The 20,707-nt window shown below is 32.5% G+C and overlaps 1 protein-coding gene across 2 annotated transcripts; it reads left to right on the top strand.

Annotated features, from left to right (window-relative positions):
* Positions 1–14,893: 14,893 nt before the first annotated feature.
* LOC113863019 lies at positions 14,894–18,917 on the top strand. Of its 2 annotated transcripts, none has more exons than XM_027496389.1 (5): positions 14,894–15,035; positions 16,813–16,927; positions 17,623–17,712; positions 17,795–17,893; positions 18,022–18,917. In XM_027496389.1, the coding sequence occupies exons 1-5, from the start codon at positions 14,968–14,970 to the stop codon at positions 18,121–18,123; spliced, it is 474 nt and encodes a 157-aa protein (XP_027352190.1). In that variant the 5' UTR covers positions 14,894–14,967; the 3' UTR covers positions 18,124–18,917. The 2 variants fall into 2 exon arrangements, with proteins under 2 accessions (XP_027352190.1, XP_027352191.1); XM_027496390.1 differs by having other exon boundaries at positions 16,813–16,888.
* The last annotated feature ends 1,790 nt before the right edge of the window (positions 18,918–20,707 follow it).

Consider the following 20,707-nt stretch of genomic DNA (forward strand, 5'->3'; position numbering starts at 1 on the left):
ATCAATGAGAAAAACTCCTTCAAAAACTTGAACTTTTAACAAAGAAGTTGAATAATATAAAAGTCACAAGAAAATAAATTTAAGTCTATGCGTACTCGCCAACTAGGACTTTTAACATCAGTGAAAGCCATTAATTATTATCGCTCTCAAATTAAGAGGAATTATTCAATGATATCATCCATATACTTGTTTGCCACTCACCCCATCATCAGAACGAAGAGTGCTGTTGGAGACAGCAGGCATATGTACGCCATCAAGCCCCGTCTCAATGTTAATTAAATTATAATTATTCCCATTACTCATCAATCTGTTTATCATATCATAGTCTTTCTCTCGATTTTATGGTCTTCCCATTTGAAGACACACGAATTCAAAATGATTGACCCAACACAGCACTTTCCAACTGATTTTTTTGTTTCTTCTTCTCCTCCAGGTCACATGATATCACCACAGTTCATTCATCTGAAAATGATTCCGGAAACAACTCTTTATTCATGTATAGTACGCATAATATATTTTAGTTAAGAAATAATTTATTAGTTTATTATGGAGATGAACAACAACCCGAAACAAAGGAGAAAGAGAAAAGACCACGAGACCGATATAATAAGTTGCTTATATCCGTTGCACAAAAGCTATAAAGGAACATAAAACTCATAGAGAAAGAGATACAGTGAAACAGAGGAGAAAACTTGTATGTCGTATTTCATTACAAGAAATGTATCAGCTTTTATAGTTAGACAGCTAATGGCATACAACAGAAAAAAAATAACAGAATAGCCTATTTTTTTGGCTTACTTTCTAACACACCTCCCTAAGCCAAAAACATTTTCATACAAACAACTCCAATAGATTCTCTCAGGCACTTAAACCTTTCATATTTCAAAGCTTTCGTAAAGATATTTGCAAGCTGAAATTCTGACTTGCAAAAATCAACATTCAGCTTTCCTTGATTAACTTGATCACGTAAGAAATGAAACCGAGTTTCAATATGCTTGCTTTTACCGTGACAGATTGGATTCTTAGCCAAATCAATGGCAGATTTGTTGTCTACCATAAGTGTTGTCTTTGACTTCAATTTAATCTTCAATTCATTCATCAACTTCTCCAGCCATGCTACTTGACATGCTGCTTCAGCAGCAGCAATATATTCCGCTTCGCAAGATGAAAGAGCAACTACAGGCTCTTTTTTAGAACTCCAGCTGATTGGAGCTCCTTCAATAAAGAAAATGTAACCAACTGTGCTTTTTCTATCACCTTTATCACCACACCAATCTAAGTCCGAGAAACCAATTAGCTTCATATCCTCATGGTTAGTGTTCCTGGAAAACAGAATTCCAAACTCAGTCGTTCCACGTAAATACCTCAAGATCCTTTTTGTATCAGTCATATGTGATTGCTTGGGTTCTTGCATGAACCTACTTATTAACCCAACACTGTGATTCAAGTCAGGCCTGGTATGACACAAATATCTCAAGCTTCCAACCATCTTTCTATAGACTGCTGGATCAACAGGTTCTTCAGCAGCATTTTGCTCAAGATGCAGACCAACTGCTGATGGTGTGCCTGCAGGATTGCTCTGCAGCATGTTGAATCTCTTGAGCAAATCAGATGCGTATTTGGTCTGATGCATAACGATTCCAGACTTGGTTTGTACAAACTCAATACCCAAGAAGTAACTCAATCTTCCAAGGTCGCTCATTTCAAACTCAAATAACATCTGAGATTTAAACTCATTTATCAATTCCTCACTGCTTCCTGTCACGAGTAAGTCATCCACATACAAGCAGATTATCAGTTTTTCTTCTAGCTTGTTATGTATCACAATCTTAACATAAACTCCAAACTCAGATACACACTTTAGAAACCCCACTTGACACAAGAATTCATCTATTCTCTTATTCCAAGCTCTTGGAGCTTGTTTTAGGCCATATAAGGCCTTCTTGAGTTTATACACCTTGTGCTCATGCTTCTCCTTCTTGAATCCCTGAGGCTGCAGAACATAAACATCTTCCTCAAGAAATCCATTTAGAAACGCAGATTTGACGTCTAGCTGATGCATGCTCCAACCTTCTCGGTTAGCCATTGACACTACTAAACGAACTGTTTCAATACGTGCCACAGGGGCAAAAACTTCTCCATAATCCACCCCTTCTCGTTGCAAGTATCCTTTTGCAACCAAACGAGCTTTGTGTCTCACTATCTCACCTTTTGGATTCACTTTTGTCTTGTAAACCCACTTCAACTCAATTGGTTTCTTATCAGCTGGCATATCCACTAATTCTCAGGTGTTGTTCTTCTCTATTGATCTGATTTCTTCCTCCATAGCACTCCACCATCTTCTGTCTTTCTTTGCCTCTTCAAACGTGAGAGGTTCAGCCTCCGCAACAAGAGCAAAGTGAATCAGATTGCCTTCGGTGGAGACCAAAGAATCATGTCCAAGATCATAATCTTGGAGATGTGTTGGTTGCTGCCTGATACGAGATGAACGCCTCACCTCCTGATCACTGCATTCTTCCTCATTTGATTCTGACTCATCAACAAGTAACATTTTTGACTGTGTTTTATCGGGCACGGGCTGCTCCCAGTTCCATTCTGCTGTTTCATCAATAACAACATCTCTACTAATACTTACTTGTCTAGTCTTTGGATCAAAAAGCCTGTAACCTCCAGTTGAATGATACCCCACTAACACTTGTGGTATACCTTTATCATCCAACTTCTGCCTCTGTTGATCAGGTACACGTTTCCAGCATAGAGATCCGAAAATTTTGAGGTGTGTTACGCTTGGTTTTACACCTGTCCAAGCTTCCTCAGGTGTCAACTCCTTCAGTCTCTTAGTGGGACACCTATTCATCACATAGGAAGCGGTGCTGACAGCTTCACCCCATAGGTATTGAGGCGGATTTTTGGTACGTAGCATGCACCTTACCATATTTAACAAACTTCTATTCTTCCTTTCAGCGCAGCCATTGTGTTAGGGTGTATCCGGTGGTGTGACTTGATGTTCCAACCCTTCTTCCTCACAGAATTTCATGAAGTTATTGGAGACATACTCTCCACCTCCATCCGTTCGTAGCACCTTCAGCCTCATTCCACTCTGCTTCTCAACAAGTCTCTTGAATTTTTGAAAAACATCAAACACCTCACTTTTTCTTTTGATAGGATAAACCCAAATTTTTCTTGTGGCATCATCAATGAAAGTGCAAAAATACTTGTTACCTCCAGGTGTCTCAACTTGGATGGGACCACACACATCAGAATAAACAAGTCCCAATTTCTCACTATTTTTCAAAGATACTGCATTGCTGAAACTCATACGAGTTTGCTTGCACTGCACACACTCCCTGCACACCTCTTCTGGAATGCTGATTTTAGGAAGTCCAGAAACAATTTGATTTTTCCTAGCTGATGTAAATCTCTGAAGTTTAAATGACAGAATCGCTGATGCCATACCCATTCAATTTTCCCCTTTGAGGCAGAGAAACACTGATGCTTCATCGTCTTCATTGCAATCTGAAAAGTTTGATTCTGTGACAATTTAGCTTGTATCACAGCCCTCTTGTTTTGATCAAAAACACTCAAATTGTTATCCTCCATCTTCATTGTAAAACCTTTCTCAAGCCCAAGACTCATCAAATTAGTCTTCAAACCAGGCACGTATAGCACATTTTCAACCACAATTTCTCTTCCATCAAGATCCCGTAGCACAACTCTTCCAACGCCTTCTGCTGTCAGACTGCTATTATCAGCAAACCTGATTTTTCCATGTGATGGTGTTTCTTGAATTTTTACAAACCAATCCTTTCTCCCGGTCATATGAGTTGAACATCCTGAATCAAGATACCAGGAAGATTCATCATTGCTTACTGCATCAGTTTGTGCCATCAATGTTACAGCTTCAGAATCGGACGTCTCTTCTTCTTTAGCAAGATGTGCTTGACTCTTCTTACCCTTCACTCAATTACCATTTTGACATTCACGAGCAAAATGCCCCATCTTTTGGCACTTATAACACCTCACATTTTTTTTTATCAAACCTCCATTCTTTCTTTTCATCACCAGACAAAGTTTCTTCTTGATTGCCTTCCTTGGATTCATCTGCTAACTTCAACTATCCCTTATCAGTCACATATTTTCTGTCTGTCTTCTGGCCAAAATTTTTACTCTTGTCTTTATAGCCAGTTCTTGCCTGAAGAGCCAATTCTTGAACTTTTTTCCTTTCATTTATTCTATACTCATGAGCTTCGAGCGAATGCCGCAGGTCTTCTAAATCCATTGAATCAAGATCACGTGTTTCTTCAATTGTAACCACTAAGTGATCAAATCGGTCAGGTAGAGTTCTTAATATCTTGTCAACCACTGATTGATCTGTGATAGTATCCTTGCATGCCCACATGGCATTAACAAGTTCCTGAACTTTGTTAAAATATTCTGCAATAGACTCATTTTCCTCCATCATTAGAAGCTCAAATTTTCTTCTCAGCGTATGCAGTCTCACCTTATTATTCTTGTCATCATCTCCATATGTCTTGACAAGAATCTCCCATGCTTCTTTGGCAGTTGTTGCCCTCGATATCTTGTTAAAGATTCTCGGACTTACACATTGATACAGTAGAAACCTGGCTTTACTATCAAGTTTCTGCTGATTCTTGTAATTCTTTCTCTCTTCTTCACTAGCTTTCTTCCCAGGATCTTCAAGACCACTCATTATCACATCTGAGACATCTTAAAATCCAAATATGGCCATCATCTTGATTCGCCAATCATCAAACATCTTCCCATAAAAAACGGGTAGAGCCCCTTGGATAATACTACCATTTCCGGCCATCCTCCTGTCTTTTGATGAAAGAATCTTCACAGGATCTTCAAACTATGCTTAATTCCCAATACACACGATCTTGAAGAATCAAGACAGTCTTCAACACACTTTACAACCCTTCTAATTCTATCACCACTTTTTCACAGGCCACTTTACACGAACCTTGCTCTAGATACTATAAAGGAACATAAAATTCATAGAGAAAGAGATACAGTGAAACAGAGGAGAAAACTTGTATGTCGTATTTCATTACAGGAAATGTATCAGCTTTTATAGCTAGACAGCTAATGGCATACAACAGAAAAAAAATAACAGAATAGCCTATTTTTTTGGCTTACTTTCTAACAAGCTATTACTTGATGACTCATTTTAACATTCAATTATAAACAAAAATTTTAGAATCTAGTTCTCTACCTCCACGTGTACGTATTTGTCACTATTGTCTAACAAAAGATTAAAAAAGAATACATTACCAATTGTCTATATCTAAATTAATATGCAAAGAGTTAATCGAGAAGTTCATTAAAAAAAAAACTTAATAAAGAATTTGCCATACATATGCAGGTGGATACGTTTGTCTTTAGGTACATAATGCCCCACCAGTACCATCGTATTTTTCTTTAGATGATAAATTCAGACAAAGTGTAGTGCATTTTCTACAAAATAACGGGTGTTGCATATTTTTAGTGCATATATATATGTAAAGGTCGAACCAATTAGAATTTTTAATTTTGTTTTTTCTATTCTGGTGGTAACTGGAAAGGAAGAAAATGGAGACACTTTATAGGAGATGTTCTCCAACTAATGTGCTTAGAAAGGGAATCGTATTCTTTTATCCAGAGAAGGACTCGTTTCTTAATTCTTGGCATTCATCAAATCATTCTTACTCTCTCTTTTACAAGATGTACTTTTTTCAAAGTAAAAAATTATGAGATATCTCTAAATTTAAGGGATCCAAGGATAATCTTTAGTACTCGCGGTTTATGATTGTTTTGGTCTTTAAAGATTTGCACACTATAAAATTTGAATATAAAATCTTCTACTAAATAGGTTGAGCATACATATGTAAACGTAATGAGTCATTACATACCACTACTAAAATATAAAATATATACATAAAATATATTTTTATATTATCTGCTTGTTTATGCACAATTTTTTTCTTTTTCTTTTTCCGAGCATACCAGCCGTTAAAAAAAATGGCACAAGAGTACATAAAGGGGGAAATGTCAATTATATTCATAACTCAGGTAAACTGTTAGTTGCATTGTTTCAATTGCAGTGTTCTATATTCTTCCTGTTTAATAAATTCCTTTTTTTTTCTTTGGCATGACTCCGGACATATGAAATTTCACTGCATACAAGTATACAGTGTGTTTGGATGCAACAATTTAAATGTTCAAAGAATTTAAAATGCTATGAAATTAGAATTACAACAATTTAACATCCACGATTTGAAAATTATTCAGCTTGGAATATGAAAAAGTTTACCATAACTCATTTTTTAATTAGTTACGATCTTGAAAACTTGCAAGTTTCCATGCCCTGTAATATTCCGCAACTCCATTAATGTCTTCAACGGTTGTAGCAACTCATGCACATGCTTAAGAGATTAATGGGGTGATTTGCAGTGAAAAATAAGAGATTAATGGAATAAGAAGCATCGATGGTGATGGTGTAGGACAGTAGATCAACCTTTATCATGGCCGAAGAATACCTTTTGTCATACTTTGCCATTGAAGCTGAAAATATGGACATAAGTGAATCATATTATGTCAAATCAACCTATATTTTCCCTTTCCAGATCATTCCAATGCTCATAGTTTCTTCAGTTTCAGGTCTATTTTTATTTTGTTATGACATACTTTTACGTAATTTAATAAAGAAAGTTTTTTTTTATAATCTTATATCTATTCTGTACTTTTGTTACGAGGAGGAGTGCTTGCTGTACTTGAAAAATTGTGTTTTGAGAAAACTAATACGAGAAGAAAACGCGTGAGGCCTAAGGTACGAGCAGGAACCGTTAATGTTACTAGGGGTTGCGGTGCACGTGCCCGATAAGACACACTTCACCCAATTTCGTATTGAATAATTGAGGACTTTTTTTTAATTAAGAAAATAATTCTTAAACTTTCAATACAAAATATAAGCTTAATAAATTATATAATTTATTTTTTATATATTTTAATTATATTTGATGATTTAAGATTAATTATATTAGTAAAATTGATTTTACTCTACTTTAAACTAAATATATAGTACCAAATAATACAGGCAACGATGCAATGTGCTAATTTAATTATATTATGGGGTCCACACGAGCCCATGTCCACGTCACCACCAATCCCATAATTTAATTATGGGGGCAAAGAGACGATGAAATGCACGCGTATGGTTTTGGATAAATAAAACAAATCATATGAGAATTCACTAAGTATAATAATCGCATAACGTTAAAATAAGGGTCAGACTCCAATTCCTCAACACAGAAGGCTCAGAAAAAGAAGCATCCAACGTTTTCGCTCACTCTTCTCTCTCTAAATAAATATGAAAAGTGAAACATACGATTTATACTTGTCGTACTTTTGAAACAACATAATACAAGTAGAAGCATAATAATTAATAGTATGAATTTTTTTTCTTTAAATAGATAAATACAAACAGAAAAATAAAATCCTATAGAATTTTCGGTGACCTATCTTGACTGTGAAATTACATATTCATGAGTGTAAGAAATCAAAGAGGTTTAAATTGATCAAACGAACTTAGAATTATTCCTGAACTAAAAAATATGAGATCTGGGAGTGGAAGTGAGGTCCATCTAGCAGAAGCAACAAGCAAGCGTAGCTAGGTCTGAGAGGATTATTAGTTTACAAGATATTCATTAATGAATCATGCATGTTTCCTTAGCCAAAAGTTATGAAAATAGTTGTCTGGTTTGCACTCTGCAGGAATAGGAAGATCAGAAGGGAATGGACTTGGATGGATATGATGCTGACAAGTGTCTTAGAAAGACCAGTCAAATTAAACCCAACGGACACCAAGCGTTCTGCATTGGGCCACTGCACGTGTATGGATGATTACCAGATATCTAGGATTGGGACTTAGGCAGATCCTCTTATCCTCCTCAATCTAGAAACAACACTATAAAACTCCACACGAATTACTTGTTTCATTTTTATTTATTTTCTTATATATATATATATATATGTGTGTGTGTGTGTAACTTATTTTATGGCACTATAAATTTATTTATATTCTTTTACATCATTGACTCTAAAAGTTTATATATTCATACAATTAATCTAATAAATGTAACATGTTCATTGCAACTTTTTAAGTTATATTATCAACTAATTAGTCCATATCTGAAAAATAATATGTAATGATGCAACCCAAAAGCAAACTCCTCTATACACATTCTCACTCCAATGAATTATAATTTAAAATGTGAATAATACCAACTGCAAAAGAACATGATGTTGCTTAATGATTGAGACGCATCTGCAGAAAGCTTCAATTTCGATACAATATATAAATACAGGATATAAAATGTAGCCGGTTTTCAGTACTATTAAACACACTAGTTTATTAACAAGTGACTTTTTCACATTAAAAAATAATATGAAATGTAGTTTGAACAGGGGGCAGTTGTTCCAAACTTAGCCAAGATATAGGGATTGGTTTAATATCTATTAATTGAATTAATTAAATTAGGAGAAAAATGACGTGGATCTAGCTTGGTTGTCAAAATAATTTGAAAATTCGCTCGTGACAGAGATGGGATTTGTCTTTGTTGGGATTGTTGTTTTGCTTGATAAGAGAAATTTGCATGATCTCATAGGGTTGATCAGTGGTGGAAGATCGACAACCTGGAAAAGCTTTAAAATATAGTTCAAGGCTCAAAGTTAACCTAATTTGGAATTGGAAGGAAACAATAATACCACTGAAATAACTCATTTCTCGTTTGAATGGCCCGGGAAGGGGCTGGGTAGGCCTACAAATTGTCTTAGTATCCGTAGGACACAAACATAAAGTCATATATATATATATACGGCATAAATAAAAAATAAAAAATAATTTTATTATTAAAAGTTCTAATATTTAATATCATATATTATACACATAAAAATTACCCACAATTTAATATTTGATAATATTAATATCTTGAATTTCGTAATATGTAATATATATCTTAGACTTTGAGCCTTTGATTGTTTCTCAAATGGCGACCCCTTTCCTTTTGGTATAGGCTTGAAGTTTGACAGTTGACATATTCTATAATTGTAAGCAAAATATACAAAATATTTAAGGGACTGCAACCATGTAGTGTGGGGTAAGAAGGAAGCTAACGTACCTTATCAGCCAGCTTTAAATTATGATTTTATAGGTTAAATGTATTTTTTTTATTCATAGCTGATATGTCTCGTCACTAGCTTTATTATTATTATTATTATTATTATTATTAATAGCTATCGTTCTATTATTTTATTAGTAGAAAAAATTGGATATATTTTTATTATTTTTGTTAACATGTTAATATTGAATTTCACTGTTTTTAATTGTAGAATTGATTAAGGAAATTATGATTACCAATACTTAACAAAATAAGTCAATTTTTAAAAGAATTGTGACAAAATCCTTAATTAGATGCAAAAGATGTTGTATGGTCATAAAGAAATAAAAATTAAGAAATGGATATTCGTATGGCATGATAAAATTGAGCTAACATGACTATGCTAAATTTGATTGGTACAAATTAGTATTATAAATATTTAATATAGTTTCATAATAAATCTGACGCGGTGGTGCAACTTAAATAACACGCTTACGCTCATGTATGTTATTTGATGCCAGTTGAGCTTGAATAACAAATATTTTTATTATACGATCATTCGATATTAATAAAATTAAAATAGTAGGTTATCAATTAATGGAAAACAAATATATAAAAAAAAAATAGATAATCTTAGCAATCTCATAAATAAAATCAAACGTTTAAAACTTGTTATGACTAAATTGTTTTTGTGACTCGCTTGCAGGCATTAAAATTATTGCAATGATAAATATGAATCTGAACTAGTCTAAATGTATTTCTTGAATAGAAATAGAAATAGTCCACTTAATTATTGATATAAAAATACAAACACTCCATAATTCCACTTGTTATTACGAATTTTAGTAGTGAGTGTGTAACTGTGTACAGTGGCATAGAGACTTGAGGGTTCACCTAAATGTAGGGTTAGAAGACATTAGTTACTTTATTTAGTAACGGGGTGGCAACTGGCAAATGTCACGTCGATGTGCTTTTGTCTGGTTTCGGCCGTCCACCTGACCCAGGTAATGCCTTTGCGAACCTTTTAAACCTCTCACTTTAATGCGATCGGTCTAGGGACGGGGAAACAAATCAACTCAAGCTTCTTTCTTTGATTTTGGGCTCAAGAGATATCCCAATTATCCAAGCCCAACCAATATGTTTAAAGCACATTAAAATTCTGTAGTAACATGTTATCATGTCCCGGTATCACTTTCGTTACATCTGTTGTTACTGTTTCTAACATCTAAGTGGATAACATTTTTAACATATATTCAACAATGATATACATAACTATGCTATATATATATATATATATATATATATTATATGTAAATTAAAAATTACACGATTCAGTGTTTTAATAATATTATATCTTATAATAGTTTTTATGAATCATTAGATATGTGTTTAAAGAACAGTTAAAATAATACCAAAATTGAACGGTAGACGGCAACAACATTGTTTTTTTTTTTTTCATGTTGTTTGTGATCTTTCAAATAGATAATAATATAGAAAGCACTGCGGGCACTGAGGCTCAGCACGTTGAGAACTGAAGGTCACGGGATGTTAATAGGTGAGGTATAGTATTGATCGTTTTGGATTTGTTATCACAGTGCAATTGCAATGTGCTTTATTTTCCGCTTTTCAGTGCAAAGCTTCGCATTTTACAACTTTTTTAGGTCCTACGGAAAATGCTTTTTAAATTCAATGGCCACTTAAAACTCGAGTATTATACCTGATGCTTTGCCATATGACATGACATCCATTATCCCACACAATGCGCTGCCTAGCCAATGCTACAAATGCAGCCAAAATTTTCATAGCCATACCTTTCTACGGTAAGAAAATTCCACTTCGAGCATATATAGATTTGTCTCATTGCCATACCAAAAGAATAGATTCGTGATAATGACATAATTTCCTTATTAATTAGATGTAGGTATGTACAACAAAAAAAGGTTACACATTCATCACTTCAATAAACAATTAGATAGTAAGCGCCATACCCAAGGGCTTGTTTAATTTACGTCTTCCTGAACACAAATCGCATTTGAGGGGATGAAAGGTAACTTACAGTGAAAATGTTTCGTAAGTTCATTTATATTTTGTTGACTCGCATGAGAAGAGTGTTGGAGAACAACATGCAATCACAAATCCTTCATAAACAGTACTCTAGAGTAGAACTGGCAGATAATAGAACTTAAGATGTTGATCCAAACAGAAGAAGAGAAATCGTGAAAGGGAAAGAAAGGAATTTACAGCGTTGTACTCAAGTAAAATAAAAGAGAATGTGAGAGGAGATAACGTCTGCGTGTGTGTGTGTGTGTGAGTGTGAGTTCTTCTTCTCATCAATTTGTGTAACTTTCTATCATCTTGAAATACGTCTAGAAAAAGATAATTAACTCCATTTGCATGTATTCAATATATTATCGCTTAACGGTTCAACCTGCTTGTAATTGTAAATTGAGCCAATGATTAAAAATAAATTATTACTTGGTTGAATCGATCGATTAGAATCATAATTTATGAATTAATATTTCTGAAATTTTACGAGTTATTTTATATATATGTCAAACAATATGAAACGCGTACTCTTCTTTTTGCTTTGTGATTGAGAGCATGATTTGACCTAGACAGATGGTAATTGCCAAAGCAATTCTAATCAAGAAAGTTACTATCATGCAGACAAGCATTGCCAAAAGTAAGGAGTACACCACAAAAAGTAGTGAAGTATCAGCACGACAAATTACTAAATGACATATTTACAACTGTTTTAAATTATGTAAGGGAGCTTAACTGTCTATTCATTTTTTTTTCTATTTATAATAATTTATACTTTTCTTTCTTCCTTTGAATTCTCTAATATTCTACTCATTTTATACCTATCACCTAGGTCCAAAACGATAATTTCTCCTGTCTATTTCATTGGACATTCCACAAAGTGAATTCAATAAAGAGTGCTTTACTAAATAACATTTGATTGAATAGGAACCCATGTATAAAAATCACTTTTGATGTTTTCAATTAAATTAAGAAAATTAATATTCTTGGCTTTGATTTCAGTTAATTGGATCTGAGGCCATGATTGTAATCCACGGTCCACCATTGAATGTAAAGCAAAGCAGCGCAGCGGATTCAACATGTGTAAGGAAGGGATCAAATATGATTCTATATGTCTAACACAATAAGAAGCTCTGCAATTATAATTTCTCTTCGTCCTGTGTTTCTACACGTCACTTAGCAATGGAACAATTAATGTAGCCTCAATTTCTAGAACATCGGCAATGGAAACCTATGCTTTTACTCATCATCCAGCAACACAAATGGCATATGGTATTTTTCATCATTAAAATTGGTCATACATGTCACCTTTTTTTTTTCTCCCTATAAGCGAAGCAAACTTATTGTTATCAACAAAGAGTACAAGTAATACTCAAATAATTACAACACATCAGAATTGAAGTCACAAAATAATAACCACCAACAGAATGCCAACCTACATCATAGGTATGCGAGGTCCCCCATTACACTATGAAAATTACGTAACCAATGTAGATGAGAAACAAAAATAATAGGCCCAATATACTGCACTAGTCCGCAACCATGCACCATTATCCGTGTGATTATAGGTGGGTAGATCACTATAACAATAGCAGCAACGATAGTGCAAGAAAATATAGCTAATAAGGCCACCGAATATAATCATAGTAAGATACGACAGGACGATGAACTTGTGTAGCAGCAAGATCAAGTGGGTACCTTTGCATTTATCGAAGACCAAGAAGTACTGAGCTTAATCTTCTGAACAAAATCTGCTATTTCACCAAAATATGCTCTCATTCCTTGCGCACCAAATAGCCCATAGTGTAGTATACTAAACAACTAGTCAAACTGCTGTGATTTTCTTTTTGCGATTCTGAAGATCAAAGAATTGTAGTATTCCTCTTTTAACCAGCTCTGATTTGATAAGATTCAAGTATGTGCAACCTTTCAAGCTAAAGTCAGAGCACTCTTTTCACATGTGCTTCCATTTGGAGTTGATGGTTTTTGTTTCTGCAAGCTTGTTTTTACACTGATTGTAAACATTGGAGACTTATTTCCACCTATTTAAATTTACACGACCTGAACAGTAAGAGGACAAATTAAGTATATATATTTTTTTGTTTTTAAATGAAAGTTCAATTTTAACATAACAAAAAAAACATTTACATCGTTCATAAGCTTAAATATATATTCTTCTGTGAGAAAGACTTTTTACGTAAAATTAGCTTTAAGACTTTATTAATTTACTTGAGAAGAAAATTTGAAAGAATTGTGTCTCACTTGCATGAAGCTGTAAATTGAAGAATGAGAAACGTTGATATTATACTATTTTATATATAATTTATGTGAATTATTTATTTTTAAAATGTTAAAATACTTATATTATACATTTAATATTATTCAAATTTTACTTTATTTTTATGAAAAATCATTTCATTCCCATACGTGTATTGAAAATGTTATGCGTAATAGAGTGTATTGCTAATATAAAATAGGTAGTCAACTTGACGAACTTTGAAGTCAATTAGCCCGTTGACGGATAGTGTATTTTACCGAACAATGTATTAAACTAATACGTAAACCGTTGCATCAGTGCATTGAATATTCATGATTCTCTTATGACGATGAAACTAAAGTTTAGACCGAAATTTTTCTTATAAAAACAAACCAAAAAATTCATGCGGTGTATAAAAAATATATGATGTAGATTATCTAAATAGCCTACCAAATCGATACAAGTTCACAATTTTGAAAAGTTGTATTCTCACCCATACGTGTGCACAATTGATAGAAATAATAGTAAAATCTGTTAGATAATAAGAATTTCACATTCATGAGTTAATAATAAATTAAAATTATATAAACAAAAAAAATTATAAATTTAAATCATCTAAAATATTTTAAATCAATAAGTCAATTAGACTTAAAATATAATCTCTCTTTAATTTTGAATCAGATCAAATTTTAAATTATAATAAAATTATACATTGTTTAGGATTTTTTTAATTTTTATTGTTAATCTTTATGTAAGCTTTATTTATTAGTATAATTAATTTAATTAATATAATAGACATTTAAAGTAACAATAAACATTCCCATATACTTTACCTTATAAAATTTAAAACTAAAATGCACTTTCGCCTCCTATGTGTGTGTTTTGTTTCTATACTAACAAATTTGAAAAACAACTGTAAAATATATTTTAAATTATGTAATACGCATTTATATAATAAAAAAACAGGGAGGACAAAAGTCAATAATCAAAATTAAAATATGAAACTTATATAATTTTTTAAGGGAACACATTAAATAATTATCCATTGCAGGCAAGGGTAAATGACATGGCCGTCAGCTTCGAATAGTACAGGATAAGAAGTAGTAAAGATTTTTTATTAAATGCTTAAAATTATCATAAAAATTTATGAAATATTTTTTATAATTTTAAGATTAAACATTTTTATTCTGAACTTGTTTAAACCTAGTAAATAATATTATGGAGTCGAACGAGAAGATACTTATTAAATAAATAATGATGCTATGATAGGCCTAAACGAGGTTTAACACTGTTTAAAAAGCTAACAAAGCCCATTGGGCAACGTCTGTCTTTAATTCGCCCCATTGACGCCGAAATACCGTATCAGAACGAAAAGACTGTATTACCCTTTTTCGCCTTTTTGTTTTCAATTTTCGCTCCGCTCCCTCTTGCTCTGACCGGGAAAAGAAAAACCAGCAATTTTTAGGACTCGCTAGATTCTCTCTCTCTCTCTCTCTCTCTCCAATTACAATGGCCTTCGCTTCTTTCCTCGGCAGAGTTCTCTTCGCCTCCGTCTTCATCCTCTCTGCGTACCAAGAGTGAGTTCATATTCGTGACTGATTCTTTTCTTTGCACTTTGATTATGCATGTTGTTTGATTTTTCTTATTCCTGAAAAATGAAATTATATGGTTTGTAAGTGAGCTTTTTTTGTGCTGTCTTGGTTGTTGTGGTAGTTGCTCTGCTTGGATCTGTTACGTTCAAGGCTTGAACTCGTTTGATCAAAACGATTCAGCAGATCCGTGTTTCTGTCGTTTGAGCCTTGAGCATGTTGCGCTTATCACACGGTTCAAGTGCATGGAACTAGAATTTTTTAAATTTTTTTGCGATTTTCTTATACGTCACAGTATTAGATTTATTGTATACTTGCATTCGTTTCCTTGGTATAGTAATTAGATCTTGTTACATGATTTCTTTGTAATTGCTATCACTGTAGTGTAGTTGCGAGCGTTGATGATTGCTGCTGCGGTTGTAGAATCGTTTTAATGCATGCAATCAAATTTGACAATAACTGTTTTGTTAATCTAGCTTTGCACACGGTGTATAGTTTATTAATTTGACTATGTGTTGTTACCAATTAATTAGCAATTAACAAATGGTGTGAGCACCGGAATTGTTGCTGGTCGTCAAGTAACTTGTGTGTTGTGACTTGTGATTCTTAGAGGATATTTATCTTCTTATTTTTATTTTTTTTCTAATGTGTTATTTTGAATCTGGGAATCATCCATGGAAAAAATGTCAATTTTAGTTGATTAATGGAAGATGGATGTTAGTCAAAATTCAATTTTTCATATAAAACTTGTCCTTGGATTTTTCATCCCCATTTCTTTAGTTTAAATGTGATAAAATTAACAAGTCCTTGGTCTTTGTTAGTTAACCCTTGACCTAGAGGAATCACAAATTCAACGAGACATAGATATTGTACAACACAGAATGGGAATATGATAAGTTTTAAGAATCATAGGGCATGGGAATATGAGAAGTTTTAAGAATCATAGGGCACAACATGAGTATAAAATTGACAAAAAATAAAAATCCTTGATGACAAGGGATAATTCACTTTCTAAAATGAGTATAAGTCATTGTTAACCTAATAAAAAAAATGATCAAATTTATCTAATTTTTATGGTATCCAATTAGTATTGGTATAAAAGTTAAAAAAAAAAAAAAAGTAAAAAATTATTAAAAAAATGCAGGTAAAAGTATTCGAAGTATCTGTGTAGTATTCAACATGAACGCATATCTAATGAGCTTTTTCTTGTATCCAGTTGTGGTTTCAGCAGAGAGCAATTGCATATCTTTGTTTCAAGATTAAGGGTTAGATTGAGGGAGACAAATCTGTGATCTTTATTACTCACTTAATTTCTGATTACAGTTACTGCTTACTAGTGAACAATGGCTTTCACATTGAAGTTGAATCATGTGAATATTGTGCTTCCTTTCTTTTCTATGCTTTGCTTTGTTTAATTCCTCATTAAGAGCCTCTTTGGTGGATAGATAGAATCAATTCCTTCCATATGTTCCAATGTAAAATATATCGGCTAAGATTGATCTGGGCATATATCCTAATTATGTTCAGTTGTTCAAAATAAATTCTACCCAACTTTAAATCAACTGGACCCTAAATTGAATAGCTTGCTTCCAATAAGAAACTGATTTAAAGATTTATACGCTATAATGATCTTACTTGATAGTCAGAAATTAGAAGCTAATAATTCTTTTCCATTTGAAATTGTAATTCTGGAAGCAATCAATTGTTAACTATTTTTTTATGGATTTTCTTTATTTCTCCCCTCTCCCTCTTTATACTCATACAGATTTAGTGAATATGGAGTTGACGGTGGACCTGCAGCAAAAGCACTCAGACCAAAGTTTGATGATTTTATGCATCAAGTACATTCTCAATTTGGCTTTCACTTTCCAGAAATTGATGTTAGTCTCTCAGTCTCTTTTCTCCTAGTATCAATAATTACAGGAAAGCATGTTGAAACACCACAAAACTGATAAAAAGAACATTCTTGGGTAGAAACAAAAGAATGAGGGCAAGATTGTTAAATTTAATGAGTGTGTCATGGTGTTGGACACTACTTGTGAATTCATTTATTTTTAAGTGTAGGCTTGAATCTTGATGTCTAATTAATGGTTGATGAAACATATACACATTTAATAATGCTTTTTTGTCTTTGTAACTGGATGGATTTAGATATATCATGTAGTATGGACAAAGTATTAACTGGTGTAGGGCTTCTCGTTTGGGCCTTGAAACGCCTTGAGACCTATTGTTGCTTGACTTCTTGCATGTACCCAGTCTGGGGTTCTCAGCAGGCAATTGATGTGTTTGTGTTGGTCTGTTGGACATGCACTATTAAAGTAAACAGAAAATTGTTTTAAAAAAAATTGTATAACTGTTCTGGAAAATGAAATGGGTGGAGGCAGGAGCTGGGGAAGTTATGAAACATCATTCTGGAAAATAATTGAAATTTTGCATCGTTATAACTGTCATGTATATAGTGCATCCGTATATCAACATGTTCCTACATCCATCCAATCAAGTACTCCTTTTTGCATGCATATTATGTTTTTTTTTGTATCTAGCATTTTATTTATATGATTGTTGTCATGAACAGATAAAATTTTTAGTTGCTGCGGCTGTTGCTCTCAAGGGCATTGGAGGGATTCTTTTCATATTGGGCAGCTCATTTGGAGCTTTCCTTTTGGTTTGTAGCTAATCTCTGGAATTGAAATTGGTTTTTATTCCATTTGTTTATTTTTTAAACTTCAGTTCTTTTCTCCTTGTAGCTTTTGCATCAGATGATTGCTACTCCAATACTGTATGATTTCTACAATTACGACAGTGAGGACAAAGAATTTATTCAACTTTTCATCAAATTTACACAGGTAAGAGCTGAGTTTTTCCTTTTTTTTTTTTTTTTTCAATTTTTATGTTGAAATGCTCAAATTCAAGCTGTCACAATGTTTCTTCGTGTATTATTGCCACTGTTTATCAAATATTATACTCCTTGCAGCATATGGCTCTCTCCGGGGCTTTGTTGTTTTTTATTGGGATGAAAAACTCTATTCCTAGAAGGCAACCCAAGAAGAAGGCTCTCAAAACAAAAACCTATTAGGAGCCGCAATCTAGAGACATTTTTCAAATTCTCTGATTTGTTCCTGGATTCTCATTATACCCGTTCTCCAGGATTTGGCTCGGGTGTCTAATCTGGTTCAGAACAAATGCCCCCTGTATCAGTTTCGTAGGTTTACCATGTCTTATGGATTATATATAATTATTTACGTATGATATCTTTTCTTTTGTTTGACATTAGAAAATAGGAACTATCTTTCGATTACTAGACTTTTCTGCCAAGAGGAAAAAAAATGATCAGAGCCTGTTCATTCAAACTTAGGGTGTCAATTGCGTTCAGACTAACGAACTTGATGAAAAGGTCCTGAAAGTCTGGCATTTGAAGTTGCTATTGAACCGTGCTAGATTTCTGTGTTGGCACATGGATTTGTGCCCCTGTTTTGATTTGTTTGGTTTTGGTTTTCTAATTGGTTTGAGAATGGAAGTGTATATTTGTCTGAATTTTTTATAAACAAAAATAAAAGACCTTCAAATTTTGACAGGGGACGCTAAGTATTTCGAGTCGTTGTATTTATTTCATGCTTCACATAATGAGATCTATTCTCACTTGGATTCTGTCTAGGGAACTAAGTACAATTATCACCAATTGTATGATTTCTTGGTTTGGATTGATTGGAAAATATTAATGGCGGGTTTCAAGGGGACCCGTTGGATAGTAATCCGCGATTTTCTTATTTGCTTGATTAGCCTGATGAAATTACTAGTTGCTTGTGTCTCATTTTCTTCCATCGGCGGGGAAATCATCATTTTAGTCTTCAATGCATGTAGGTTAAGTTAAAAGGGTTTCTGAATTAAGTATAAAGATTTTGTTAGTTAATATCCTAATAGCGTTGGTTGAGAAATTAGTAAGTAAATTCTTTTTTAATTGAAAATTATATTAGAGATGCACTAGAAATTATGGGATGAGCACTGGAATACTTTACAATAAAAAAATATTTTAAATTTGTGATAAGGATACTGTTTAACAATCGTCTATAATTGGCTCACAAAATTTAAATTGAGAAACTGTGGCTCTTGTTTATACATGTGATTCTAATATTAACATCATTTTTTTTAAAGGAATGGTAGCAACACTTTTTAAATTTACATGATTTTTATAATTTTTAATAAATTTGAACTAAAAATTAAGAATATGTTAAACAAAAGTGTATTATAACATTCCTCATTGTCTTAACAGATGTATTGGTACAGCATGTTTGTCGATTTAATTTATACGTCATTTAACGAGGTTCCGGTGGTGTAACGTAATCGGTGTCTAAATTTCCCTTAAATTAGTCAATAATTTTCAATTTTCCTCTATCCTTTATAAAATGTCATATTTATGGATAACATTAACTAGATCAGTAATAGTTAAAAAAAATTCGGTAGTCCATCGTAATAAAAGTCAATTTTTAAAGTTAGAAAATAATTTAGTAAATTATTCTTTTAATTTGAAGTCTGGTTTATGTTTTGTTTTCCAATTTTTTTGTTTTGTTTTGAAATTTTAACTTTTAAAAATGTTTTAAATAAGTCTATTTTAGTTAAAAACATTAATTTTATCAAAAATGTACTATTCATTTTTTTTCTCTTATAACATTTTCAATTTCTTTCTTCTCTCTTTCTTCCCCCTCCCCCCTCTTTTTACCACTCATTCATGTTTTTACGACGCGATTTTGTTCAATTTTAATTTTGACAAATATACAATACTTGAGAAGTTTTTTAGTTGAGTCTTGAAGTAGCGGGGGAAGATAATAATAGAGACACGGATAACAGCATTGAGGCTGTAGGAGAAAGTGATGTCACTGAAACCTTACAACCAGTCATAATTGTATTTTTGTCAGAGTTTATATGAAAAAATATATATTTATTTAAAATATTTTTAAAAGTTAAATAGCTAAAATAAACTTGAAAAGAAAATAGTTTGAGAACTAAAGTAAAATAAAACTAAAAGTTAAAAACTCATTTAGTTTTGAATTGAATCACTTTTTACTCTTAATTTATACGAACATTTTAGATAATAAAAATGCTTTAAGCCTAAAACAACAACTATCAAGTGTTACTTGCACTATTGAAGAGTCATGAACAAAATCATAATTTATTTTAAATAATAGTAACACACTTTTTATATATTTGTTAAACATTATTAATTATTATATAAAATTATTAAAAATAATAAAAATTATGTGAGTTTCATTTCTAATTAAAATGATTTTTTATTATACGTTTAGAATTTTATTAAATTTTAACCAAATTAAAAATATGTTCAAAATAATTCCTAATATTGCTCTATCTAAAATTGATGAACTTGAGCCGTGTAAAATAGGGTTTTTTTTTTTTTAAAGTATTAAATTAGTCATATACATGTTACATGATTCTTAAATGTAATGATTTATGTATACAAGATTCACTTCATATCATAGTCTATGAAGATAGATTTGCAGGTTTTTAAATTATAAGGATTGATCTGAGCATGAGTCAAACATGAAAGGACTAGATTGTATTTTTCTTCCTTTTAAAAAAAATTAATAAAATCGAAAGGAGTCACTACTTACTCAGCGTTTGAATGGATATTTTAGATATTTTTTGAA

Source organism: Abrus precatorius, unplaced genomic scaffold (assembly GCF_003935025.1).
Source record: "Abrus precatorius isolate BTA unplaced genomic scaffold, Abrus_2018 Scaffold3, whole genome shotgun sequence".
Classification (NCBI taxonomy): Eukaryota; Viridiplantae; Streptophyta; class Magnoliopsida; order Fabales; family Fabaceae; genus Abrus; species Abrus precatorius.

Coding starts and splice junctions, on each gene's coding strand:
- LOC113863019 (XM_027496389.1), top strand. CDS start 14,968: ATGGCCTTCGCTTCTTTCCTCGGCAGAGTTCTCTTCGCCTCCGTCTTC. Junction 15,036..16,812: donor ATCCTCTCTGCGTACCAAGA/GTGAGTTCATAT, acceptor ATACTCATACAG/ATTTAGTGAATATGGAGTTG. Junction 17,713..17,794: donor CATTTGGAGCTTTCCTTTTG/GTTTGTAGCTAA, acceptor TTCTCCTTGTAG/CTTTTGCATCAGATGATTGC.